We start from the raw sequence: 27,506 nt of genomic DNA, 5'->3' as shown, positions 1-27,506 counted from the left end.
CATGGCTGAATGACTGCTGGACTGCATAAGTTGTAAAATATTGAATATGTGTGAATATTACTGTTTTAATATTTGTGATTGCATTGTAGGGCTAAGGCTAGTGTTTGAGAGGTGTGAAAATAGTTGTACATTTGTTGACATAGCATATGCTCTCTGGTCCTGATGATACACATGAGGTCATTAAATATTTTTCTGTACTGTAAATGTGACATTTAACCTGAATCACTTTGGGCACCTAAAATGTGTGACTTCCTGGAACAATAAGCCAATAGCATAAACAAAGAAATTGTGCAATCAATTTTCTTGTTGCTAGGATTTGAGTATTAATGAATCATTGGCATTAGATCATGAGTTTTCCCGTGAGAAAACATCAGCAATATTTATTGCAAGTGGATCAAGAGGTAAAGATTAAAATCTACCATAACTGGCTATTGTAGAGCATTAAATCTTTGTTGGTAATTTCATTGGTTCAATAATAGTTGTCTAAATATTTATGATTTATAATCTCTTAGAAAAATGCCCTACTCAGGGTAGAGAAAAGGACAGTTTATCCACCAGCCTCAGGGGTACAATTGTGTTGAACACTGAGCTGAAGTCAATGAACAACAGCCTGTTGTATGAGGTATCATTCTCCAGGTAGGTCCTGAGTATTAATTCCTACTATGGGGTTCTCAATCTATCCCTACATCTTCATTGTTTAGGTCAGCCATTCTCGACCTTTTACGGCTATTGTCCCCCCCCCCCCCCCCTCCTGTGGGACTTTGCTCAAAGTTTATAGGCTCTCTTCCTTGTGAAGCAGTCAAGTTTTAGTTTCTTCCAAACTTCTACAACTACTGTACATAATAAATATTTATGTTAAGTGAGGTGAAAACAAGGCTTTTACCTAAATGTGCTGTGACCTGGAGGTAGGGACTGTAGGGTGCCTGTTATGAATGCTGGCTTAGGTTATCCAGCAACAATATTTCTTAGCATTGTGTTCTTTATCAAAGCTTTGTGGCATTATATGGCATTGAACTTTTCCCTTGCTTGCATTTAAGAGCTCTAGCTTCTGCACTAATTTAGTAAATATAGATCAGGGTTAAACAAAGGTTCTAAGGATATATTTATGAGCAGTAAAACAGGGGTCTGATAGTAATTTACACAAAAGTCAGAATAATGATCTTTATAAAAACAAAATTCTTTACTCATCTAATCTTGTTAAGTTCCCAGTTTTGTAGAAACAACTCAGATTGATGATTGGTATTGAAAACTGTCATTGAACAGACTTTTATTTGATCATTAAATTGCATGTTAGTTAAAGTGCAATTGTACCAGAAAGAAGAAAGTTGTGAAGAAATATTTTCAAAATTACTCTGGTTTACATTGCTTTTCCAAAACTCAGTTTTTTGCTGGGTCATAGCAGAAAAAAATAAAAAAAGGTTGAACTGCAGAAAAAAATCCATGAAAACTTTAGTCAAAGAACAGCATAAATGTCAGAAATTGTAATTCTGATTATGGATTTAATGATTCCTGTTACTTCTTTTGGTCCTTGTTCATCGGAGTTGATGTGTGAGTGCATCCTTAACACTTAAAGCAAATGTTACACTTTTCAACATTGCTTTGAGGGTGAAATGCATGTGAAAATTCAAGCTGAGAAAATTCAAATTCAAACTTAATCACTAGTGGACTCATTGTAAGGTTCAGACTCCTTGTGGCCTCAACTTGTTTTAATTATGTAGGGAGAATACGATCAGGATATCTTTAGGTGATGCATTTAAGAAGTAACTAAATAAATGCATCAGAATTTAGAACCTGTAATGTTAACTCTGTTTTACTTTCCACAAATGCTATTTGAATAGAGAGCATCTCCTTCATTTTCTGTTTTTACTTGGGATGAAATATTTAAATTTAAGCAAGTTTATTTGTCTCAAAATACCGAGTACATGAGAGGATTACTTCTGCGATCAGACTTACAGGTTATCTCTATCATTTAGTCTGCTGTGTCAAGAACACAATTCCTGTCCTTAGGATTGTAATGAAAAAAAAGACCAATTCGCATCAAGCAAGGCCAGCATATTAGAACTGTTAATGGCTCATTTATCATTAAAATGTTTCATGTCCTTGAAAGCACATCATTACAATTGAATAAAAACTAAATTTTGGGTACAGAGTTAGTTATAATCATTTCATTTCCAAACATAATTCCAATGTAGAGTATATTAAAATATTTTCACATTGTTAATTTTTATCAGTCTGCATATAAAATTTCAGTAACTCACATGGCTGATAGTGAGGACAGCTTACTGCATTGAACTGCTTATCATCATGGATGTATCTACGTCTTTCATGTTCTTCATTTGCATTTCATCGACTTGAAACGCACCCTCCAAAAGTAAGAATGGTATTTAAACAAATCTTTCTTTCTTTCTTCTTTGGCTTGGCTTCGCGGACAAAGATTTATGTCCATGTCAGCTGCAGGCTCGTTTGTGGCTGACAAGTCCGACGCGGGACAGGCAGACACGGTTGCAGCGGTTGCAAGGGAAAATTGGTTGGTTGGGGTTGGGTGTTGGGTTTTTCCTCCTTTGTCTTTTGTCAGTGAGGTGGGCTCTGCGGTCTTCTTCAAAGGAGATTGCTGCCCGCTGAACTGTGAGGCGCCAAGATGCACTGGCGGTGGTCAATGTGGCAGGCACCAAGAGATTTCTTTAGGCAGTCCTTGTACCTCTTCTTTGGTGTACCTCTGTCACGGTGGCCAGTGGAGAGCTTGCTATATAACACGATCTTTGGAAGGCGATGGTCCTCCATTCTGGAGACGTGACCTATACCACTTTAAGTATTCCCTATGCCATTGGTGCTCTGTGATTAGTAAGGGATTGCTTAAGGTGTTTTGTGAATGGGAAAGGAAAGTTGACCACTGCTCTAGACCCAATTGTTACTGAAATATTTTACTTGAGAAAAATTGTCATTGGCCCATTTCCTTTGGAGTTATGAAACCATGCACATAATAAGTCAATTAGGTCTGATTAAAACTGGTTTTCAAACATTTTCGCTCACATACCACCTTAAGCAATCCCTTACTAATCACAAAGCACCTATGGTATAGGGAGTACTTAAAGTGGTATGTGAGTGGAAAGAAAAAGGTTGAGAACCACTGATTTAAATCCTCTAATCATGTCCACAATCCTTATGCAAGAATATTATTGCCTCTCCAGTTTAGGTGCAAGCCATCCTTGTACATGTGCCACCTATTCCAGAAGTGATTGCAGAAATCCAAGAACCTATTCTTCCTCCTGCACCAACTCTGGTCATGGATTCATTTTTCCTATCCATGTTCGATTCTTACTTGCATATGGCACAAGATTATGACCCAAGAGGTCTTTGTTCTTTAAACATCTGCTTAATTCCCTAATCTCACTTTGCAGGCCCTTGTCCCACTTTCTAACAATGTTATTACCGAGAGAATATACAAATTACTGTTTTCATAACAGTATTGTTCTATATCATAAATCTTCATACGCGAAGCCAAGCCAAAGACAAAGAAGATATAAGTGGAAAGAAAAAGGCTGAGAACCACTGATTTAAACTAATGACAGAAGTGGGAAGCATAGTAAGAGTGCAGCAAATGGGGGGAGTGTAGAGGCTGGCAGATTCAACTGCATTTACTTTAATGCAATAAGACTCAGGTATGTCAAGTGAGTTTAGAAGAGTTAGTTATTCTCAACCCTTTTTCAGCTATGACCCCCACCCCTAGGACTGTACTCAAAGTTTATGGACTCCTTCCCTGTGAAGCAGTCAAGTTTTGATTTCTTACTCATTTCTCTCCTACTGACTACATAAAGTTATTTCAGATGAAAGCAAGGCTGTTACTTGTATGTGCTATGGCCCCCAGGAGGGTCGTAGGGCCCTCGTTGAGAATGGGTGATTTAAGTGCATGAAGTAGCACTTAGAATCATATTATTTCAATCATGTCTGCTTAACCTCCTGAGGTTCAGAAGTTTCGGATATGATGGAGGAAAAAATGCAAGGAGTTGCACTACTATTTATGGGGAATGGCAGTACTTAGCCAATATCCTGAAGGGATTCTCCAAGTCCAGAAGTGCAAAATTTAGGAAGAGACATGCTCACTTTGCTGAGTTTATAATCTAGGTCTCCCAATAATCACCAGGAATTAGGGGAACAGATAAAAAATAAATCATAGAATGATGCAAGAGCAAAATTGTTGTAAAACTGAGCAATTTTAATGTTTCCAATATTGACCAGGATTACCTTAGTACAAGGGATACAAATGGAGCAGAAATTTTAAGTGTATCCAAGTCTTTTTTAGACAATGTTGGAAATCCTAGTAGATACCAGTACTTAAGAAACGAAACCTAGCAGGTGGTGAAAGTGAGTGGGAACTGTTTAGGGCCATAATTCTGCAAGTTTTAAAGTAGGTCCTCCAATTAAGATATTGAATCGGGGGGAAGGCTGATTTCAGTAGAATAAGAGACCAGAAGTCCTAGTAGACTTTTATAAGTCAGGGAGCATAACTAGTAAAGTTAAAGGTGAAACTGTCAAAATTAGGGAATCTTGAGGGAAACATAGCAAAGACAAGTGGCATTGAGGGAGACATTGGAATAAGAAAGAAATTGAAGGCAAAGGTTCAGGAAATATTCTCGGCCAGATTAAGGAAAATCCCAAGACATTCTATAGAAATATTTCAAGAACAAAAAGGCAGCCAGGGAAAGAATGGGTCCTCTGAGGGACCAAAGGCGTGATCTATGTGTGGAGCCAATCTTGAGTGCAAAGTCCTAAATGAATACTACCTACCTTCATTCACCAAGTACACAAGAAATTGTAGCTGCTGGAAAATATGGAGAAAAAAAAATCAAATTGCTTTAAGCACTCAAGTAAAATTTAGTCCCAAAAACAGAGGCTGGACTTGAAATGTCAATCATACCTTTACCTCCAAAAATTTGTTTAACCTCCCAAATTATTCTGATAGTTTATTTGTTATAGAAGGTATTGAGCTTATGGGATAATCTGGAGTATGTTGCATTCTGTTAAATCCTGAAAGCTGGATGACATCTATCCCAGGCAGTGATGAAAGATTGCTGAGGCAACTGCATTAGCCACAGGTGACATGCCAAAAAAAGATAATTTTATTCCTTTGTGTAAGGAACCCATCTTAGTGCAGAGGAAGTACTGTCATTGGTTGGGTAAAGAGTAGTATTTTTTCCTAGATCAAAAATAAGAGGGCAGACTCTGATTCAAAAGGGAAACACAAAGACATTTACTTCAGCAATGTATTTCTTACTTCAACCAGGAACCTGTAAACAAGGGGTTCATAAAATCTAGACAGAGATGGGAATCAGACTTAAATGTGTATGATGAGCAAAACTGGACTGATTTTATGCAAGGACAGTATGAAAACTAAATGGAAGATAATAGATTAGTACAATTTTTTTTTGCATCAGTTATCTCATGCCACAGAAATTAAATAAGTTAGTCACTTATCAGATAAATATTTTAGATGAGGCGAGGAGACAGGAACTTTCTAACACTCGACTTAATCACGTTCCAAAGTGAGACCTTTTTAGGTGGATTTAGGAAACTTTTTAGAAGATTGTTGGAATTCCATTTTCACAAAACCCAGAATTGTTTTTTTTACTGGGAAATATAATGGGGACAAGACCAAAATTGAAATATCAAGTTGAATGTTAAAATTGCATTGGGAGTTACTTGGAAGTCTGACTCCCATCTGGAATGCAGAAATACATTCCCTTGAGAAAATTACTTACAACCTAAGAAAAAAGTATGACATGTTTCTGCAAATATGAAGACCATATTTATAGATCTTGGGTGTAAACCTTTAGTTGCATTAATTCCAGTCCAAGTACACATTAACCTCTTCAAGACTAGTTAATTAATGAAATCCATGGAGTGAATGATAATTTCCAGCAACCTTTCTAATTTTTCCCTCTTTCCCTTCCCACTTTTTTCCCCCCAGGGTCTTTTGGGTGGGGGTGGGTGAATTACAACTATCATGCACCATAAATTTGTCAACTTATGGATTTGTATTTTTTAATTTTGTATGGTCTAAAAAATTTTATATTTTAAAAAGAGGGCATAGATTTAAGGTGTGAACAAGCAATGTTTAAATGGACTTTAGGGAAATATTTTACATAGAATAGTTGATATCTCAAACACTGTCAAAGGTGAAATCAGATATAGTCACTACAGTTGAGAGACTGTTAGAAGTGAAGAATAGTCAACCCAGAGAGATACAGATCTAATACAAATTGGATTAGTATAGATGGGCAATAGGGTGAGCATGTTCAAATCTTTCAAGATACTATTTCACCTCGATATCATTGCTATTTTGATCACTATTTAAAAACCAGAAGCATTTTGATTTTAAAAAATTTATAAGACTGACTGCATATCAATCCCTATACTTATTAGTTGATTTGACATTTCAATGAAGGTACAGAAGTCTAATCCAACATGACTGTTACTCAAGTTTTCAGGCCCCAAAATGCACAAATAGGACAAACCAGTACTTCTAAGCTGCAAATACAAGCTGATTGGCCTCTTCATTTTTAATAAAAAAAAGCTCCAAGATAATTCTTCAAATAACTTGAGTTTCTAGCTATTTTGGACATTATATTGTAGTTATTAATACCCCTCGTCTTGATGATGGTTAGACTGGAAGTCCTACTTTTAAAAAAATGATGAGGTATCAGTTCCTAGGTTAAATGTGTTCAATACAGCACAAAGGATACTGACAGGAATATCAATTTTTAAATTCTTCTGTCATTTTCGATATGATGTGAATCAAATTTTCTTTAGTGTTGGGAGGTAATGGAGAGAAGGCAAGAGAATGTGGCAGAGAAAAATGTTTCCAAAATGGCAGAGCAGACTCAAAGGCATCTTATGCTGAACAAGCTTAGATGATGGTAGGCAGATGTGTGGCTGGAGTTGTTCTTAGTTCTTACCATTTAATTTGAAATAGCTCATAACTTTCCAACTGGATATGGAAATACAGCACATGAAATTTTAATATATAGTTATGTCATAACTTGAATTTTAACATTGCTCTTGTGTACAGATGACATTGCTATAGGCCAAAGTACCTGGAGCTGCAACAAGCTAGACTTTTCCCTTCATTACTTCTCAAGACCTGCCTTTATATAGTGCTGTATATAGTGAACATTCAGGTATTATATACAAAAAAAATGTTGTTCTCTGCTTCTAAGTGGTGCTCAAGGGAATGCAACATAGGGCCTTAAAGGAAAATTAGTGATACAGCAATTTCAAATTAATAGTGACTAGGTGATAATAAGTGGCCATGGAAATTTTCTGAAACATGTTCGACTAATACCTTTCCATTCCCAAGTGTTGACCAAGCACAATTTATAGCCAAACTAATCTCAAGTCATTAAAGAGACTTGCATTTAGACACAAATGTTCAAGTGCTAGAAATGTATTTCTTCAAAATACTTTTATCAGAATTTAATTTTCTTTCCTGGTGAATTGTTTTGCATACCTAAAGAAATTCATATGGAGTGGTGCAAATTTCTTAGATATTGTCCATCAGCATTAATTTTGCAGCCAGCTACATACAGAGGGTAAACAAAATAATGGTTGTCACAGGAATTCAGATACCTGATATTTGAATTCATGGGTAAATCTGCAAAGAACAATTACATTCCCATAACAGCAAATTTTCACGAACTTAAGTGCAACCAATTTTCCAAAATTATCAAGCTTCAAAGCAGAAAATGTCAATGTTTACAGTTTTGTGAAATTAACACCTAGCAACAAATTGAGAATATACAAAAAGATAATATAGCATCAACTGTTGTCCTAAGCACAAGCAGCTTCTCTCCCTCCTCTTCCCTTCCACCACCCCCCCCCCCAACCCAATACCATTTCTGCAGTGGTAAAGACATTTAATAATATTTGAAAGAAAATATGACTGCAATTAATCTTTATCACTCTTTAACACAAGGGTTCAAAGCACCATTTAAAATGCTCTCATTAACCTGCAATACAATTTTCTGCCCATTTTGCACAATATTGCAAAGCACAGCTGGGTGACAACTCAGCTACATGTATATTACTGTTAATTATTCTTGTTTACCAGGGTAGTAATATCCAGAGCATCTTCAAAAACAGAAAATTATACACAAAATATCAGCTAAAGGGTGCAACATGATAGTTCAAAATGAACCTTAATTATATGCAATACAGATCCCATTATACAATTTTTTTTTGTTTTACAAAATCAATGTTCAACCAATTTCTAGGCCATTAATTGAAACCCTGCATGTGATTTTTTTTTGATGATATCCAATTGAAGAAAAAATAAAGCATGAAGTGGAAAGCTGCAGAAGGATAGTGACTGTTTGAGTGCTTGTAAACCAGATTAAAAAAACCCAAAACAACGATGTAAAACGAGAAATCAACAGCTAACAGTTCTAACCGTTTAGATCAATCTGGTCGGATTTGAGTTTTCACTATTTTAATACTAAAGATACTGAACCAGGTACATTTAAGAAAAACTGAATATGCGCCATGTAAGCTTGACATACAACAGGAACTGCAGTCTCAGATGGATGCAAAAGGGACTTTTTTTAAAATATAAATATACAAGTTATTTTCAATCCACTTCCATGTTCCGGTTTTCCACTGGCTTTTGCTGTTCAGCTGGTTTGGTATTATCACCACCTGCTGCATTAGATTCAGGCTTTGCATCAATTCCACTTTCCTCATGCAATGGCCCATTGGCTCTATCTTTTTCAGAAAGCGGTTCAATTTTCGGCTTTGGCTGGTTAACAATAGGATCACAAGTTGTCTCTAGTTCCTGAGAATATGAACAAAAAAATCTTCCTCAATCTAAAGTTGTCATATTTTGATATTCTATGCCAAGTTGCAACTTCATTTTTCATTTTATATTAGTCTTTTCATTCAGTTAATCAGTATAATTCAGTGGAAAACTATTCACATTATATCCTCCTCCCACCTCCCTCTATTTTCATCATAGTTGTGCCAATTTTCCACTTTTGAACAGAAATTTGTAAATTCTTGGAAGTAGTCACAAAAATCTCTCCACCATTCAAGACATACATTTGACTTAATTTTTGTCAAAGAAATGTTCTTTTAACCATCAACATGGTTTCTCAAGTTATTATCATCTGACTATACAAGTACAATCCAATGAAACAGCATTCTCCGGTCCTCAGTGCAAAACCTGCAGACACTCAACCAGACAGAACATGTACAAATAATACATATGCAGGACAAGTATTCATATATACAAATACTTTTTTCAGGAATACATGACTCATATGGTTAGTATGAGCAGTTCCTGTGGTTGTTCAGTATTCTCACTGCCTATGGGAAGAAGCTATTCCTCAACCTGATGGTGCTGGCTGATACTCCTGTATCTCTTCCCCAACAGGACCAGCTGAACGATGCTGTATGCAGGGTGGAAGGGGTCCTCAATGATTTTGCATGCCCTCTTCAGACATTCAGTCCATCACCTCTCCACTACTTTGAATCTTAATGCAACCTCCACATTCTCCACTGGAAGGAGAACCATCCAAATTTGTCTCATAGTATCATGTATTTTTCTAGAAAATATTTCCCACCAACAGGCCTTCCCTAAAGTATGACACGCAGAACTAACAGCACTCCTGCAAGAACTGGAATAATAGTTTAAAAAAAATTCTGACAATGTTTTCAATCTGAAGTAACAAAATGCTGCAATACTCAGCAGATCATGTTGCACACATGGGGAGAAACAACCAGGTGCTACTTTTGGTTAACAATTTTTCATCAGGATGAAGGGCACATTAAAAGGCAATCAACTTGTCATATTAATAATCCATAACATCACAGGCTGCTTTGCTTTCATCCATGTCCACAGTTTGTGTTGGTGATTTAAAAATGTTGAGCAGTCTTCACTTTGGTACACCAAATCTAGTATGTGTCAATAGACGTCTTAATGTATCCTGAGAAATGTCAGGTTCAATATTTCAAGCTGCATTAAAAAAATAGACCTTATTACTTTTCCAAAAGATGAAAAGTGCTCAACATAATCCATGGAACCAAATACATTGTCACACATACATCCAGCAGAAAAAAAAACACCTACTACCCTCCTTTGAATATGTTGTTAGAAATCTTCAGCAATCAATGCAGCAGTCCATCGTCGCTGCAGTTTGAAAACAGCCACCATCATCTTGGTAACAAAGAGAGAGACAGTAACAGACCTCAATAACAACTGCTCCATCGCACAGACTTCCTTTATGAAATGCTTTTGAGTGTCTGGTGATGGTGCACATCAAAGCACACCTCCCAGAAACACTGGACCCATTTGAAATTGCCTATAAACAAAACCATTCCACTGATGATTCTATAGTCTTGTCCTTCCACTCAGTCTTGACCCACCTGGAGAACAACGCCTCATACACCAGGCTGCTGTTCAGTGACTGCACTCAGCATTTAGTATGATTATTCCCCACGGGCTGGTGAAGCTGTCATCTCTGAATCTCAATACCCTTCTCTGGAACTGGATTCTGATCTTAAGGAAAAACCAGTCTGCTTAGGTTAGTAGCAGAATGTCAAGCACATCAGGGTTGTGATCCACGACTACATCAGCTCCAGCAGTCGAGTTTGCAGATGACTCGACAGCAGTTGGCATCAGCAACAACGAGTTACAATACAGAGAAGAGGTGGAAGAGCTTGAGATATGGTGCGAGAATAACAACCCAAGTCTCAAAGTGGACAAGACAAAGGAGATGACTGTGGAAATCGGAAGGACCAGGAACAACCACCTTTCACTACACATTAATAACTCTGTAGTGGAGAGAATAGAGAGCATCAAATTCTTCTGAGTCTGCTTAAGAACTGGTCTATCCTGGGGACACACATCCTCACTTGTCGGGAAGGTGCAACAGCAACTGTACTTCCTGAGAAGACAAGCAGGCAAGCCTATTGTCCACCATCTTGTCAACTTTCTACGGGAGCTCTATTGAGAGTGCCCTGGTTAGCTGCATCACAGTGTGGTACAGGTGCTGTAGAGCATTAGTTTCAGAGGTCAATCTACTTGACCATAAGATGCCAGAGAGGATCACTGATATCTCCCCTCCACTCTCATCAATGTTATCTACTGGGATTGTTGTTTGAAGAGTGCTCACAAATTGTTGAGGACCCCTACCACCCTGCATGCAGCATCTTTCAGCTACTCCTGTTGAGAAACAGATTCAGGAATATCAAAGCTAGAACCACCAGGCTGAGAACAGCTTCTTCCCACAGGCAGTGCTGAATGAATTGAACGTACAAACCCTCTGAGATTCTACTATTTATAAAACAATATTTATTTATTTTTGTACATGTATGTATACTATATTGTGTACGTGTGATGTCTGGTTGAGTGTTTGCATGTTTTTGCACAGAGGACCGAAGAATGGTGTTTTTGTACAATGATAATAAACTTGAACTACTTTGTCTAGTCCATTGTCTGCATGAGCTAGATCTTGAATACTAAAATATCATAATTATATATAATTTCAAGGCATTATCTGATTAGAAGTAGTTTCTTACCTTAATTTTGTTCATTATCTCAGCTACCTTAACAATAGGATCCTGAAACAACATCTGGTTGTTCTGACCAATCATTCTACTATTCATCCAATCCATGGCACAGCTGACATTTTTTTCAACTTTTGCCATCTCTGCAGCATCAATATGCACATAGTTTTCATCCTATTAAATTAATGTTTAGATATTAAAAATTGAAAGCCTTGGTTGACTGGAATTAGTTTATCAAAAATTATGTTTTCCAATTTAATCATTCGATTTTGATGTAAATTTGGTAGTATTACAAATTCCAAGCATAAAACAGTTGAATTACCGCAGCAATATTGTTACTTGCCATTATTACTTTATTCATAGCAATTATCCTGCATATTTTATTTGCAGGAACATCCAAATACAGTATATACAATTTTGGTAAGTTAGAATACTGGAAATATTCAAAAGAGTAATATCTAGGACAAAATATAATATTTTATGATCCATACTTTATTTTTGTATGCTTCTACGGTCTTCATGAAAAGCTGGATCTTTTTGCCCAAATCATCAAATGCTTTTGGTCTCTCCTCATGTTCCTTGTATCGGTCCTGAACAGGTTGGCCAAGATTCTATAACAAAAAAAGCTTTTATTCTGATATGAACAGACTTGACCAAATTCAGTCCCAATGAAGCAGTGTGTAATGAAATTAAGATTTACCAACCTTTTTTGAACAGGTTATAACAACTTAGCAGTACCATTCATGAAAGCCATCTCCTTCCATTTCTATCCTTCTCCAACATCCCCACCTATCCATTGCTTCCATCTTCAATTTCTTAATTCTTTTCCATGCCACATAATCACCAATATTTCCATATAGTAATCATTCTTGTGTGCAGCATACATGCAGTGACCTCTCACACCTTATTTCATTCTGCTTAAAGTCCCATCAACTCTTATCCAGCTAAAAATTGTTTTATTGCCTCCAGTTTCAACCTTCACCTCAATTTACCATTTTTCCATGATCTACAACCCTCATATCCTCCTATAAATTTCTTTTGATAAATTTCCCAACAAATTTGCAATAATCTTTGTAACCTTCTTGTACAGTTTTACTGTCACCTGTTATCAACTGCATTTTCTCATTACTTCCTACACATTCCCTTCCACTCTCTCCCTCCACCCCCCCCCCCGCCAAGCCCCCCCCATAATAATTTATTTATCCCAGAAGATCAGATTTAAATTATATTTGGCACTTAAAAATTGAACTGTGGGGTCTTTGGTCCTCAATTCACAGTACTTTTTTCCCACCAATCACAGATCTGTTCCACACATTCACTTCCAATTTTGAAGGCTCGTCCATATAATTCACATATTCTGTGTTCTCGTCAAATGCGACTCCTTGTTTAAGGAATAAAGACTTGACATTTGGATAGACCATAAAGCAGTCACACACCCATTGTTTTCACTTGCAAAGCAGACCTTTAACCTCTATTGAAATTCATAATCTTGAACCTCATCTATCTGATTTGCTTTCACTACCAAGTACATTTCCAGCTTTGCCACCAAAATCATACTATCCAAATCAGTGCCTCCATCACTTTAATCTCTTTACCCAGACCACAAATTGAAGTTGATTTAAAGTTCTCCATTGCTCTTATTATGGATTCTCCATTTCTCTCGTACACAAGCAAACACTGTTTTGGAATGTTTCCTTGATCCATTTAAACTCAACTATCCTTCATAATTCTTAACACTTCTGCTCATGGATACTATCACCCAATTTCAGCAATCAACACCCTACCAAACAACCAGTCTTTGAAAATTATTGACCTTCCTCCAATTTTCCACTTCTCTTCAAAATAATTGATTATGCCATCATCCTCCATTCATTTTCTTCTTAAATCAAGTTTTCACCTCTGCTATATTCTTGTAGTAGCACTATTAAATTAAAAATGATATTCCATACAACTGTCTAGGCCACCCTTCCTAAATGTTTTAGAAAGTAACTACAGTTTTCTTCAATCCTTGGACAGGACTCCATTCAACTGGTTCCACAAACTGTAATCACTTGCAATGGTTTCCCTTTGCGTTTCTGCAAAATTTACTCTGTTCTGCAAGGATTGTCCCTGGTAACCTCCTAACTTTCATTTGATTGCTTCCTGTCTATGAGCAAAAATAAAACTGCATCAGCTTCCATACATCTTTTTAACTTCAACCACACTCTAAAGTAGCTTTATTGACAAAAGTGGATAAGCAAAACTTTTCTCCAATTAAACTATAACAAGATAGCTTTGGTTCATGCCATAATTCTGAACCATGGCCATGACTTCATTCCTCCACAGTCAATTTGTGAGATTGAGATTATTACCTTGATTTTATTTTTGATCCTGATGCAAGCTTCTGATCACATACAAAGACAGCAAAATTTCTTTACATGATCAATTACCTTTATTTTTGGTTTAATTTGTTGTGGTATATTTGTATCCTTATTAATACCTCTTAGTTCCTACCTATCCCAATGCATACTTGGCCCATCTACTTCATATCTACACTCTGACTATTCTGAGCTACATTATAAACTAAATACAAGTTGTTGTAGGCTTGATTGCAAAATGAATGCAAATCTCAGGCCAACTTGTACTTTTGAGAATAATGAAAATGCTACCAGATTATTGTGCCGTGTAGCTAGAGGCACACCAAAACAAAGCCTCCCTGAAGTGAAATATGCAATAAAGTGAGATGCATCACTAGAAAATTGTCTAAACTGAAAAATTACTACCAAAACAGCATACTCATCTGCTATTACAGCGACAATGTGCCAAGAAATAGTAAAAAAAAATAGAATTTCCTGGGCTAAAAATTGTTTATTGGCAGCTCATAAATATCAACATATCCCATAAGCAATTTATGTTGGGACAAAATGATGTACAAATATAACTATTTCACTTCATGGCCAAGAACTGGGTCACCAGATTCTGTCAAATTCTCTATTAATGATCCAAAAGATTAATAAACAAGTTTGATCACTATTTATTCATTGAAAATCTATTTTAAGCACCTGACAAACATCAGAAATACTTTGTTTGGAATGTCTGTAGCTGTACCTTTAGATCATTAAGCTTATCAAGATATATTTGTTTAGGCTGGTCCTCTCCATCTTCATACAGCCAATTTTCAGTATCTTCCAACAACTGAGTAAACTTCTGTTTATCCTGAGAAGCAAAGACAAATTAAAATTTTCCACATGAATGTTGTTCAATGCTTTAATATTTTTTGATATTTCTGCAAAATTTAACATGGTGTGGTCCTGTGACAATAGCTGAACTAGTCAATGTCACTCAGCTAGTTCCAAAAGTTGATAAATTTAATATTTAATTGCTTTGAGACCGTGTGCCAACATGTTATCAAATGTGTTAACATTAGAGCCAGTGACATGTCACTTTTCTGTAAAGAGCTTAATGAAATCACCAAGTTGTGAGAAGGATTACAGAATTTGAAGATCATCAATATCTATAATTGTGGCCAGTGACTGGTTTAATCCAGTTAACCATTCCAAATTAAGTATACCACCAGAGACCTCAGCAGCAAATGCATGCCAAAGGAAACAATTCAAGTGTTCCCCAACTGGAAATCATCAATGAACTAAGTGATCCACTCCCTGTTAAATTTCAGGTCTCCAAGGAATTCAAGTCAGTCAGATTTATAGCAGAAATACAGATATGATCTCTGCAAGGCAATCAAGGATGCCAAAAGACATCTGTTCAAGATTTATAGTCCCAAACTTCAGACACCAGTTTGTGACAACCTATGGGGACTATCACAGAATTGGATGAATCTCATGCAACTGCTCAATCCATTCATTCTGCACTCACTTTGAAGAGTTAATTGAGTCAACATTACATGCCTCATGCATCTGTATCTATTAAGGTCACTGCTGCAGATACCAGATTTTCTGAATGAGCCTGTGAAAAACACTTGTCCAGAAAAAGTGCCTGGCTAAGTTCTGAGAACCCATGCAAGCTAGCTGGGAAGAGTATTCAGACATCTTTAACCTCTGCTTGCTACCTGTACTTCACTATTATCCCAGTGCCAAAGGAAAACAAGACAATGCCTCCATGACCATTGCCCAGTTGCTTTGACATCCACCATGAAGGTTGGTTGTGGTCCACATTAACACCTGCCCTCTAGAAGCCTTGACCCACTGCAATTTACCTGCCATCACCAATAGATTCACAGCAGATGCCATCTCCCTGGCCCTGCACTCTAGATTGGAGCAGCTGGATACAAGGACAACTATGCCATACTCCTGATTGTTTACAACTATGCCTTCAGTATCACAATCCCAAATAAGTCCTCAAACTCTGTGACATGGGTATCAGCATCCTCTCTGCAACTGGATCCTCAACTTTCTGACCATAAACAATGAGGATTAGTGTCAATTCCTTCTTTGCGATAATCTTGAAAACTTGCCCTGCAAGACATAGCACACTATTGCAGTGCCAGGGACCCAGATTAGAATCCAGAGCTGTCTGCAAAGTTAGTACATTCTCCCCACATTACATGGGGTTTCCTCCCACCATCCAAAATGTATGGAGTTGTCAGTTAATTTGGGTGAAATTTGGCAGCATGGGTTTAAAATTGGGCAAAATTCAGTTTCTACCATACTGTAAACTTAAGAAATTTAAGGCTGTTCAATCATGACTGCATAGCCAAACACTGCTCCAACATTACCTCCATTTGTAGATGACACCACAATCATGGATCATATCTCAAAAGACAAGATTGAATATAGGAGACAATCCAATGACAATGTTATCAGTGTAACAACCTCTCAATCAAAGGATCTGATTATAGACTTCAAGTGGTGGTAGAGCCCACACCTTCATCCACATCAGTGGCATTGAAATGGATACAGGAGATAGCTTCATGTTCTAGGAAACAAGTTTCTAGGGACCCAACCAGGATCAACCTCATTGACAGAGTTAAGGAAGTGCACCAGCATCTCTTCTTCCTTAGAAGGCTTCAGAAATGGGACATGCTCCCATGTTTATTAACTTCTGCAGATACACCAAAAGCATCCTAGACACTGTAGGTGGTGAATCCAGCTCAGAACATTACACAAAGCCACCCACACCTGCCTCCATTGCCATCTTAATCTGGTGCGGAGCAAACAACTGTACTTGAACATTAGAGACAAGAGATGGTTGTCAACTTCAGGAAGGCCCAGGGAGATATGTTCTCCTGTCCATTGAAGGCTCTACCATTGAGGTCGTCAAGAGTATTAAGTTCCTCTGTGTGCACCTGGCAGAGAAGCTCACCTGGTCCCCAAACACCAGCTCCATAGACAAGAAAGCCCAGCAGCACCTGTAAAGGCTGAGCAAAGTCATCTCCCACCCTTTATCCACACTACTTTCTACAGAGGATGTAGTGAGAGCATCCTGTGCAACTGTATCACCATCTGGTTTGGAAGCTGTACCACCTGCAGAGGATAGTCAAGTCAGCAGAAAAGACCATTGGGGAATTCTTCCTAGCATGGTGGACATCTACTACAATCGATGCAGACAGAAAGCAATAAATAATGTGAAAGACTCCACACATCCCAAACTGTTCTCCCTTTTGCCATCTGGCAGGAAGTACCAAAGCACTCGGGTCCTTACGTCCAGAGTGGGAAACAGCTTTCTCCCCCCCCCACCCCCCAAGCCATCACACTCCTGAACTCCCAGTAAAGAAGTGCACAGTGCACCATGGATTTTCAGCATATACAGCTTAATACCTTAATATTTTAAGGTGTTAACTGCTTTCCCAACATATCTATGTAAATATGCTCAGTGGTTCTAGAGAAACTATATCATTGTACCATGTGAGCACAGTATGAACAATAAATAAAGTTGGCTTGACAACTCTCCATTGACTCAGTCTATACATCATGCAGTCTTGGGAAAGCTGCTAATGTGATCAAAGGACCCGTCCAACCCGGGTTGCTCTTCTTCCCCTTTCAATCAAGCAAAAGATAGAATTTGAAAACATGGAGCTTCAAAATCAAGAACACTTTCCTGATGTTATTAGATTTAACAAGGTCACTCACTGGAAAAAAATGATGCCCTTACACTGTTTTTAAACTGTACTTTTTTCCAGTTCTTGCACTATGATTTATTGTGACACTACTAGATACACTTATGATTGCCCCACCTGCTGTGCAAGTTGATTTGCCTGGATAGCCAACCAAACAGGTTTATACCTGTATGTCAGCACAGGTAACAAACAATTCTATACTGCATATAGAAGTTTAATTTGCTGATATCTGCCACTCGTAGAGGCACGTACACAGTCCCACTGCCCCCCATCCATGCGAGATCTCACCGCTAAACACACAGAACACTCCAGCCCCTCAATGTTGTGCCGACCCATACATGTTTCTTAAAGTGCTAAATCCTCCCTAACCCATAACCCTCCATTGATCTTTCATCCATGTGCCTGTCTAAGAGTATCTCAAATGCCCCTAATGTTTCAGCCTCCTCTACTATCCCTGGCAAGGCATTCCAGGCACCCACAACTCTGTGCAAAATAAATCACCCCTGATGTCTCCCCTAAACTTCACTTTGTACACATCCTCTGGTGTTTGCTATTCCTGCCCTGGGAAACAGGTGCTGGGTGTCCACTCTATCTATGCCTCTCAATCTTTATAGACCTCTATTATGTCTCCTCTCATCTTTCTACATTACAAAGAGAAAAGTCCAAGCTCTGCTAATCTTGCCTCACAAGACTCATTTTCCAATTAAGGTAACATCCTTGTAAATCTTCTGCATCCTCTCCAGAGCTTCCACATCCTTCCTGTAATGAAGTGACCAGAAGTGAACACAATATTCTAAGTGTGGTCTCACGAGGTCCTACTGCCTAACATGCACGAGGTCCCACCATATCCCATACGAGACTACTTGAAGCATGTTCTTTGACATTATTCAAGATTCTGTTCCTTGTATCGATTAGTTCAATATAACTTTTTTTTTAACATCAATTATATCTTACACCACAGAAGATGAATAGATTGTAATCAGATTTATCAGATCAATGTTTTAGATGTGATGAGGATGTAGGATTTTGTCAAATGTGAAACCTTTCAATGTCTATAAGTAACTTTTTACAAGTTACAGGAGTTGATTTTGTTAAATTCAGATTTGTTTTTATTAGGAAATATTGAAGGTACAATTCCTAATTGAAACAGTCAATTTATCAATTGATATTTGTCAAATTAGCATTAGCAATAAATATATTGCAATTATTTGGAAATCAGATACATCTTTAACTGTGCCAAGGTGGCATGCTAAAATTCAAAGTTGTATTCCTTTGGGGGAAAAAAATTACTTATTTAAGAAATAAATAGTGCTTTTACAAATTTGACACCCATAAACTCAAACAATAGAATTGAATTTGTAGTGACATTCTTTTATCTCTTTGGCACAGCAGAATCCTCCTCTGTATGTTTATGTTAGAACTGGTGAATTGTACTACGTGCCATCTCTCTGCAATCCAAAGATCATTTTTTACTTTCTTTTTTGTTATTCTTTTACATTTATAAAATTTTTCAGTTTATATATTTTGTTTTTCTTGGGGAGGGAGGTTGGGTGGAGTGAAAGCCATCATTTGTTCCTTTTTGATATTTGTATTATAATTGTCTTCTTTGGCTTGGCTTCGCGGACGAAGATTAGTTAGTCCCGCATCGGACTTGTCAGCCACAAACGAGCCTGCAGCTGACGTGGACATTTACCCCCTCCATAAATCTTCGTCCGCGAAGCCAAGCCAAAGATAGTATTAAAATATTGAAAAGATTGTTCCCAAAATGTTTGTCTTTACCACAATTTCTTATTATGCTTTCAGTAAAAAATTTCAATGTTGTGTTTAGTTGTGTTATCTAGTCATCAATTTCCATTTCTATTACCAGAGGAAAAATGTTGTTTTGAATATATTATTCTTCAAATAAGTCAGCTGAGCTTAATGCAATAATAAAAAAAATAACCAAATAATGATTTTAGAAATTACTGCCACTGTCAGTAGCAGCCAATTTGTTCACTGCAAAAGTGCCAAAAATAATAAAAGCACCAATCAGTCCACTGGTTGTGATTTATGGAGAATTTGTAGCACAATAAATCTGCTTTCCAATAATGCCAAAATCTAATTTCCATACAAAAAAAGTTGGTGCTCTTAGACCAGGTCTGATGTTAGAGCCATGGTTCCTGATCAATTACCTTCGAACAATTTTTGGTGCAAGTGTTAACATCTTGGAAGGAGATTTTACATTTCTATCATCCATCTCATGAATACTGTTCATATTTGATTTACCTACAGGAGGCGGCGATTTATATTTTTGGAAATGGCTTCCAGTACATGGAGAATTCTTACAAGGATGAGCAAAGTTAGTTCTGAAAATGTGTTTGGCCAATATATTTGACATTATTCAAGCTTCTGTTCCTTGTATCGATTAGCATATGCAATATATATGCAATCATTTTGAATCAGATCATCACATCACTGGGTATTATCACCTAGTGAAGAAACCAGTACTATTTTTCAGTTACCAGAAAAAGTGCTTGCAGCATAGGGAAATATTTCCTTAGCTCATGACTCCTTAGATCATGATTACATCAGAGGAAAGCAACATATGCAACATCCGATTTGTATACGTCTTGCTGTATTATATCTATCTTAATGCTGTACATAATTTTATTGACTAACTTATAGAACTACTTACTGCTTCGTTGATGAATTTTTCATAAACTCCACATAATTTGTCTCTGATCTCATACACATATTCTTCAACTGCATTTTTGGCATCAATTCTTTCCTTTTCAAGCTTGTCCTGCATTATCATTTTCCCCTAAGTTAACAGTTTAAGACAAAAAGCAAGCACATTATGCACAAAAATGCTGAAATATAAAATTGAATTTTTCCATCTGAAATTCTGCTGAAACTGTTTACATTCAATTCTCCAAATGATACAGATTTGACAAGTTCAAACCAACTTCAAATATAATGACCTGCTGAACAATCAACAATGTCAAAGTGTATGAATTAAAAAAACTTTGTAGTCACAACTTTAGCCATTATAACTACATATGCATAACCCCAGCTGCAGTTTCCGATGGACCGCATGTCAGCAATGGAACTGCACATGGATTCAGTTTGAGGTTGTTGATAACATGTTTAATGAGTTGGTCACACTGCAGTTTCAAGGTCTAAAGATGGAGAATGGGTGATGACAGGTAAATCATCAGCAGGCAGGCAGTACATGTGTCCCCTAAAGTCTTCTCCTTCTAAAACACATATACTTTGGATAGTGTTGTGGGAGATAGTTAATCAGGGAAAGGCAGCAGTAGCTAGGATCACACTCTGCTGCACAGGAGGGCAGGTAAAAGAGTGGCAAAGTTATAGTGTTAGGGGATGCAATGGCATGGGTGCTTCTGTGGCTCCAAATAGGGCATCCTGTTGGTGCATAATGCCCCATAATAGTGCCCCAATTTGCGCATGTGCACAATGTTACGTCATGAACATTAAATAAAAAGTTCAAGTACCTGTTTCGTCCAAGTACAAATTCGGCTTATTGACCAACCCAAGTGATGGAGTTGTTTGTAACCTGTACTCAAAGCAAGACCAATGAACTGGTGGCATAAATCTGTACAAGGGGGTACAAATAGTGGCCATTACAGAACTATGGTTGCAGGGAAAAAATGATTGGAATTAAATATCCAAGGGCATCAGGTAGTGCAGAAAGAAGGTAAAGTAGTATTAACACTCTCAGGGATGAGGTCAGGGGAAAAGTGAGAGGCATCACAATATCAAAAAAGCAGAATGTTTCATCCATCTTAGTAAAGATTAAGGATAGTATATGGAAAGATTATTGTTGGGAGTTTTTGAAATGCACAGCCACTAAACCAAGAATTATCATATGCATGCAAAAACAGAACAGCAGTTGTCATGTGGAACTTTAACTGGCACATAAATTGTGCATTGACATTAGGCTGGTTATGGCAGTCTTGAGGACTTCACAGAAAGCATCTGTAATAGTTTTCTTGAGCAGCAGGTTACAGAACCTACAAGGGGAAATGTTATATTTGAGCTGCTCCAGTACAATGTGACAGGTAAAATTAATTTCTTTGAATTTCTCTTACAAATGGAAGGTCCAATCAACTAGATCACTCTTTTAATAATACTCTCCAAATTACCCAGAGTATTATATCTAACCATGGGAGACCACAAAGCGAGGAGGGGGATTTGTCTGGTGTAGACTGGGAACACAAACTAATATTGGTACAGTTGAGGAATAGTGGAAGACATTTAAAGAGCTTTTTCTAAGTGCTCAACAGAAGTATATCCCATTTAAAAGCAAAGAAATCAAGGGTGGGGGGCTTTGGATAACTAAGAAAATAAAGGGATAGATCAAAGCAAAGACCAACTCACAATTATTGTCAAGGAACCTAAAGAGCTACACAGTTGCAACAAAAAATACATTAATTCAAGGAAGAGGCACACTCCAAATCTTTCAGGGCAACAAAAAAGATGAAAATAATATCCTTATTCACACAGCTGTTTAAATAATTTTTAAGATATTATATCCAACTTGCAAGTCTGAAATAAAATACTGTAACTAATACACAATTCTGGATAATTATTTCAAAAATTATAGTTAGCATTCAATGGGGAACCTACCTCATTTTCAATGTAGTTGTTGAGAAGATCCTGAATAAACTGTTGAGGCAGCTCACTTTTGATCACCAAATCCACACTCTTAACTTTTATTTTGGGTTTTGAACTACTTTCTTTACTTTCTCCAGCCTGGTCATTCTGCAGAGAATTTCAGTCATGAAAAATATATCACAGAGTCAGGATTTATTTTTAAAATAAATATGTAGTTTTACCAACTTTTTCTTCTGAATCTGTACTTGGCACTTGAGAAACATCATTCTGCTCTTCCGTCTGATCTTTTTGCTGTGAATGCATTTCTTCCTGATCAACTTGCATAGTACCCTTAAATGCAAACAATTTAAATGAGCATTGCAAAGAAGCATACAGGTTATCCTCTGACCAATTGCTTTGAGATATTTGTAAAATGGCAATGTTATCACCCAATACATAGAATGTAATACCCAATATTTTATTTACAACTACTTTTAATAAGAATGCAAAAATAAATGGAGCATATATAAAACTCAATAATGTTAACTTAATTACTCAAATTATTACATAAGCAAAGCTTCACAAAATAGCTTGTTAGATTTTAAAATTCTTCAGGTTAAAAAGCAACAAGTCATCAAGCAGAATCACAGATTTAAACAATTCTCTATTTAAATTCTGATGGTCTCTGTTAACAGAAGGTTTAGATGCAAAGTAACAATCTACTTATACATTATCCTTGTCGTACAAATTTTGGCTTTATAATACAACACCAAATCCTGTTATGTTTTGCAATTGAGTAGCTCAATGAAGGAACAATTTCTTCACATTCTATTGAATAACTTCATATTTATTTATTGTCAGAGTACATCAATGGGATCACATACAACCCGGAGATTTTTTCCCCACGAGGCAGAATTACCATTTATTTAGTGGGAAAAAAACTATACTCAACATATACATGTAAACAAAGTAGTGTAAACAAACTGATCGTGCAATACAGAGAAAAAAGTGCAAAAGAGTGGTATTGTCGGCAAATTTGTAGATGGTGTTGTCGTTGTACCAAGTCACACATTGGTTTGCTATTGTTCAAATCACAAAGCAACTTTCAGATGATTGTGTTGTTTTTTTTAAAAAAGTGATTTAAAAAAAATGTTTAAACCAGAATAAAATCCTTCAATGTGACAAATTCCATCTTGAAGACAACATTTGGAACTGATGAGAGTAAAGTGCAAAGAACCCTATTGCAATATACATTATTGCAAAAACTGTTTCTCACTTTTTAGTAAAAAAAGGCTCAAACTGGTGCCAGTGTTTGTGTACAGTGCCTCAACTTAAAACCAGATTAAAAAGTCTATCCTTCATCTCTTCTAAGTTAACATTGATAGAAAAATTAACTATCAATTGTAGAGATATGCAACTGTTCTCCTTGACTATCAATCAACAATCCTAATAGATCTGTTCCATGCACATCAGGATGACAGTTCAGCAGAACAGAATTGAAGATAGGAGAATACCCCGAAGAGAAACATTTAGTTACTGAAAACATACAAGAAGAAATCCAAAGGAGTTTAAGCAAATAATGCTCCTTTTGTTACAAATAGGCCTTTCAATGGGTATTTATTAACAAATACTTTTTCAACTCAAGTTTAATTGGAGTTTCTACTTCCAGAAACAAAGCAGCAAAAAGTGACAAAAAAGTGTACTGAATTGAAAGTATTTTGTACATCATACCTGGTCATCAATTTTAGCATTGGCTGTGTCCCGAGATAATTGGTCTGTTTCCATTGGAATGTCTTCAACCTGCCCACTGTCTGGCTTTTGTTTTTCAATCAGTGATGCACTGGACACATTGAAAATACCATGGATATTGACTCGAACTTTAACCTTCACTTTTGAATTTTCATCATTTTGAGGAGTCACATTCTGTATGGTAAACCGACCTGATTGAAAATAGTTGCATTGCAAGGATAAAATAAATTACACCAAGGATCTTCGAAACCAAAAAAAGATTCACAAGTAGGCCATTTCACACTTTGCTCTATCATTTCAATATCACACCTCTCTGTTTACCAGAGTACCTCATTCCATGCCATTGGATTCCTAACATCCCTGACTAGGTCTGACCAGGTCCCTACAACATTTTAATTCTTCCACTCTAATCATCTTACAATAAAGACCATTTACTGTTCTTGCATAAGATTAGTGTACAGGGTCTAAGGCAGAGGTGGATAACATTTTTATTTTTAATTTAGACATACAGCAAGATAACAGGCCATTTCGGGCCACAAGTACACACCAGGGGTTTAGGTTAATTGGGTGATACAGAATCATGGGCCGAAATGGCTCATTACCATGCTGTATGGCTAAAAAAATTTTTTAAAAAGGTTGCCCACCCCTGCTCTAAGGGGGTCAACCATTCATGAAAGGGATAATGAAAGCCTTCATAGGATAATGAATCCTTGGATCCTCCACCCAAGAGGGCAATGGAACCCAATCTTTTAATACAGATTGGCAAGTTTTTGGCCATCATTGGATATGGCATTACTGCAGGAATGATTGAAAGATCTCTCCGACCAAAACAACTGCTGATTCAGGGTGAATAGCTTATGACTGCCATTTCTTACCAAAGAATAATTTCTTTCAATATACCCTCAGCAATAAATTCTACATTTTTGCAGTTGCCTCCTGTATGTTTTGAACCAGCACACCAAAATCCCCTGATGCAATAAGATTCAACATTTTAAAGAAAGTGCCCACATAAACTACCTCTGTCTTGCATACTGAAGTTATTTGTATCTACTTGCAAATATTACTTCACCTTTCCAGATCTATCACTTGGCTCAATATCACGACATCTACTACGACTAAATACCTGCCTAAAAAAAGTTCTATTGGTTTCTTTTATTTAACCAATGCTCTGATGCCAAAATGTTATCAGAACTATGTAGACACTTTTTTTTTTGCAAAAACTTTTTTCACTCCAACTTATGGTTCTCATTATCTACCTTTCAAATAAGATCTTCAAGTTAAATTTAGACATAGCACAGTAACAGGCCATATCAGCCCAAAGGTCCATGCCACCCAATTGACCTACAATTCCAGTAGGTTTTGAACGGTGGGAAGAAACTGGAGCACCCAGGGAAAACCCATAGACACAGGGAGGACGTACAAACTCCTTGCAGACAGCGTGGGATTCAAACCCCTGTCCTGAATGTTGGCACTGTAAAGGCGATGTGCTAACTGCTACACCAATTGTCCCACCCCCAAGTTATTGAAGAATTTGTCCAGCAATTTTCCTTTCATTAATCTATGCTGATACTGCCTAATCAAACTTTAAAAATGTGTTTTAGAAAGTGGGTCATCACAATGCTAGCACTAGGCATTCCAAACTGTCCTCGAGATGGTAGTGAACCAAAGTTATCTTCCTTTGTGCACAATTCTTTTCAAGTATCTGTCAAAGTGCTCTTGGGTAGGGAGATCCAGCATTTGAACTAGCAAATGAAGGAACATGTTGAAATCTGAATTATTTATGAAGGGGAAACAGAAGTGGTGATATCTGCGCAAGCCTGGTACCTTTGCACGAGATAAAATTTGCGGATTGATCAAGTTGCAATACATATATGAATGAAGCAGACATCAATAGTATCAAACCTAAAGCACTACTGGAGTTATTTTCATTCAACCAAGAGGAAAGTATTCCATTAATAGAGGAGGATATTTACAGTGTATCAAGTGATACTTGCACAGTGCAACCTATTTGCCAATGACCATACCTATTCTGGCATCTGGGTAGTAGAGCTCCCTTGGATTACTGTAATATGCGTCCAAATCAAAAGGTTCCTTTTTGTAGAAAGTGATGACTTTAGAGAATGGTGCTGGATGATTTTTGCTGAAAACTTCACATTCTCTGTAAAGAATTCAAATATTAAAAAAATGTATAAAGACATTTAATACTGGCTTTATTACAAAATTATATCTAACATTTTAACCTATTATTGGCTGAGCACTATAACTTGTGCAACAATTTTAATTGCTGATTCAGATGCTGAAATCTGGAACACAAGAACTATGCTGGAGAAACTCTGTTGAGCAGCATCAGTGGAGGCAAAGAGATAAGACCTGATGTAGAGTCTGGACTATGTTTCTGAGTTACTACAGGAGTTTGATTTCCCCGCCCCCCCCCCCCCCCCCCCCGAACCACTTACAATTACTTACCCAAGCCCTTCTTCAGTTGTAGATTTCCATTTCAAAGTGATTGGAAAAGGAACCACATCTGTGATGGAAAATTCACGCACTTTAAATGCCGGTGAAAGAATTGCACACTGGATGTGGTAGGAGAACACAAATATAGTATCATAATTTTTAAAAAAAGTACAACTTAAAATCACTTCGAAACAAGGTAAATTGATTATTGTCCAGAAGTGAGATTGATATTGAGCTGTAGGTATGCGCCGCTTAACGTTCGTTTGGGCAATGTCCGACCGCATATACACCCTTGGTCCCATAATTATTCAGTTATTGCATGTCTGCAGAAATTCATAAAAACTATCACTAGCTATATGAAATTGTACACTGTATACCCAAACTGATCCCACTGCCCCATGTTGGTCCCCACACTGATCCCACTGCCCCACTCTCTGCCCATAGCACTGTGTCAGTCCCCATACTAATCTCACAGCCCCATGTTGGTTCCCACAGTGATCCCTACATACAAATAAAAAGTTTACAGGTACTGTAGTATCCCATATTGCTTTAAGTGTATATGGTGTTTGCACAATGTCCACATCACAATACACCCAATTTCACAGAATGTACCATATGTGATGGTACCATTACTCAATTATATGCAAATATGATAGCTGTGCCTGAGTAGCTATTTAGAGCAAATGGGAAAAACAGCAAGCACGATCAGTTTTTCCATTAAGCATCAAAATATATTTAATCTAGAAATTCAATTCCATTAAATAATTTTTTGTTCAATGGATTGAAAATTGATTTCTTCTCTGCTGGCCAAAATGATCCTGAAAACACATCCTGTTAACACACCCTCGCACAAGGGTGATTAACCTCCAGTTACTTACCCAATTATGATTTTCAACCTGAGGCATTAATAATTATGAAAGATCTCACCTGCCAGTTGAAATTTTTTCCCCCCATAGTTATCACTTCCACACCTCCGAGTCCTGAACAGAATCTTTACCACCCCAAATCATCAGCTCTTGAGAGTGCAAATCCAATTGCTGCAACCTCCCTTCAATTGGCTTCCAGTTACCTGATCAAAAGACTCCCAGGACATCAA

At 37.1% G+C, this 27,506-nt stretch overlaps 1 protein-coding gene and 1 long non-coding RNA gene across 9 annotated transcripts in view; one reads left to right on the top strand and one right to left on the bottom strand.

Moving 5' to 3' along the window:
- Window positions 1-27,506, top strand: part of LOC138757618 (uncharacterized) — a 65,157-nt gene that overhangs the window by 12,301 nt on the left and 25,350 nt on the right. For 2 of the 6 annotated variants that reach the window (XR_011353747.1, XR_011353751.1), the window contains exons 2-3: window positions 513-636; window positions 26,439-26,538. This is a non-coding gene — a long non-coding RNA (uncharacterized lncRNA). Of the gene's footprint in view, window positions 1-512; window positions 637-17,674; window positions 17,794-19,882; window positions 19,950-26,438; window positions 26,558-27,506 lie in introns of all 6 variants that reach the window. The other 4 variants (XR_011353749.1, XR_011353752.1, XR_011353750.1 and 1 more) reach the window with 4 other exon arrangements.
- The window catches only part of LOC138757616 (heat shock 70 kDa protein 4L-like), an 84,250-nt gene continuing 61,968 nt past the window's right edge, over window positions 5,225-27,506 (bottom strand). For all 3 annotated transcript variants that reach the window (XM_069925247.1, XM_069925246.1, XM_069925248.1), the window contains 10 exons: window positions 26,423-26,529; window positions 25,981-26,114; window positions 23,939-24,147; window positions 22,454-22,558; window positions 22,241-22,375; window positions 20,286-20,411; window positions 14,644-14,751; window positions 12,048-12,167; window positions 11,569-11,730; window positions 5,225-8,824 (listed from right to left, as the gene is read on the bottom strand). In XM_069925247.1, coding sequence (XP_069781348.1) covers window positions 8,621-8,824; window positions 11,569-11,730; window positions 12,048-12,167; window positions 14,644-14,751; window positions 20,286-20,411; window positions 22,241-22,375; window positions 22,454-22,558; window positions 23,939-24,147; window positions 25,981-26,114; window positions 26,423-26,529 — 1,410 coding nt within the window. In that variant the 3' untranslated portion in view covers window positions 5,225-8,620. The remainder of the gene's footprint in view (window positions 8,825-11,568; window positions 11,731-12,047; window positions 12,168-14,643; window positions 14,752-20,285; window positions 20,412-22,240; window positions 22,376-22,453; window positions 22,559-23,938; window positions 24,148-25,980; window positions 26,115-26,422; window positions 26,530-27,506) is intronic.

The sequence above is a fragment of the Narcine bancroftii genome, chromosome 3 (assembly GCF_036971445.1).
Source record: "Narcine bancroftii isolate sNarBan1 chromosome 3, sNarBan1.hap1, whole genome shotgun sequence".
NCBI classification, from domain to species: domain Eukaryota; kingdom Metazoa; phylum Chordata; class Chondrichthyes; order Torpediniformes; family Narcinidae; genus Narcine; species Narcine bancroftii.
The sequence above is the reverse complement of the archived record's forward strand: the minus strand, read 5'-3'. Positions and strand labels throughout refer to the sequence as shown.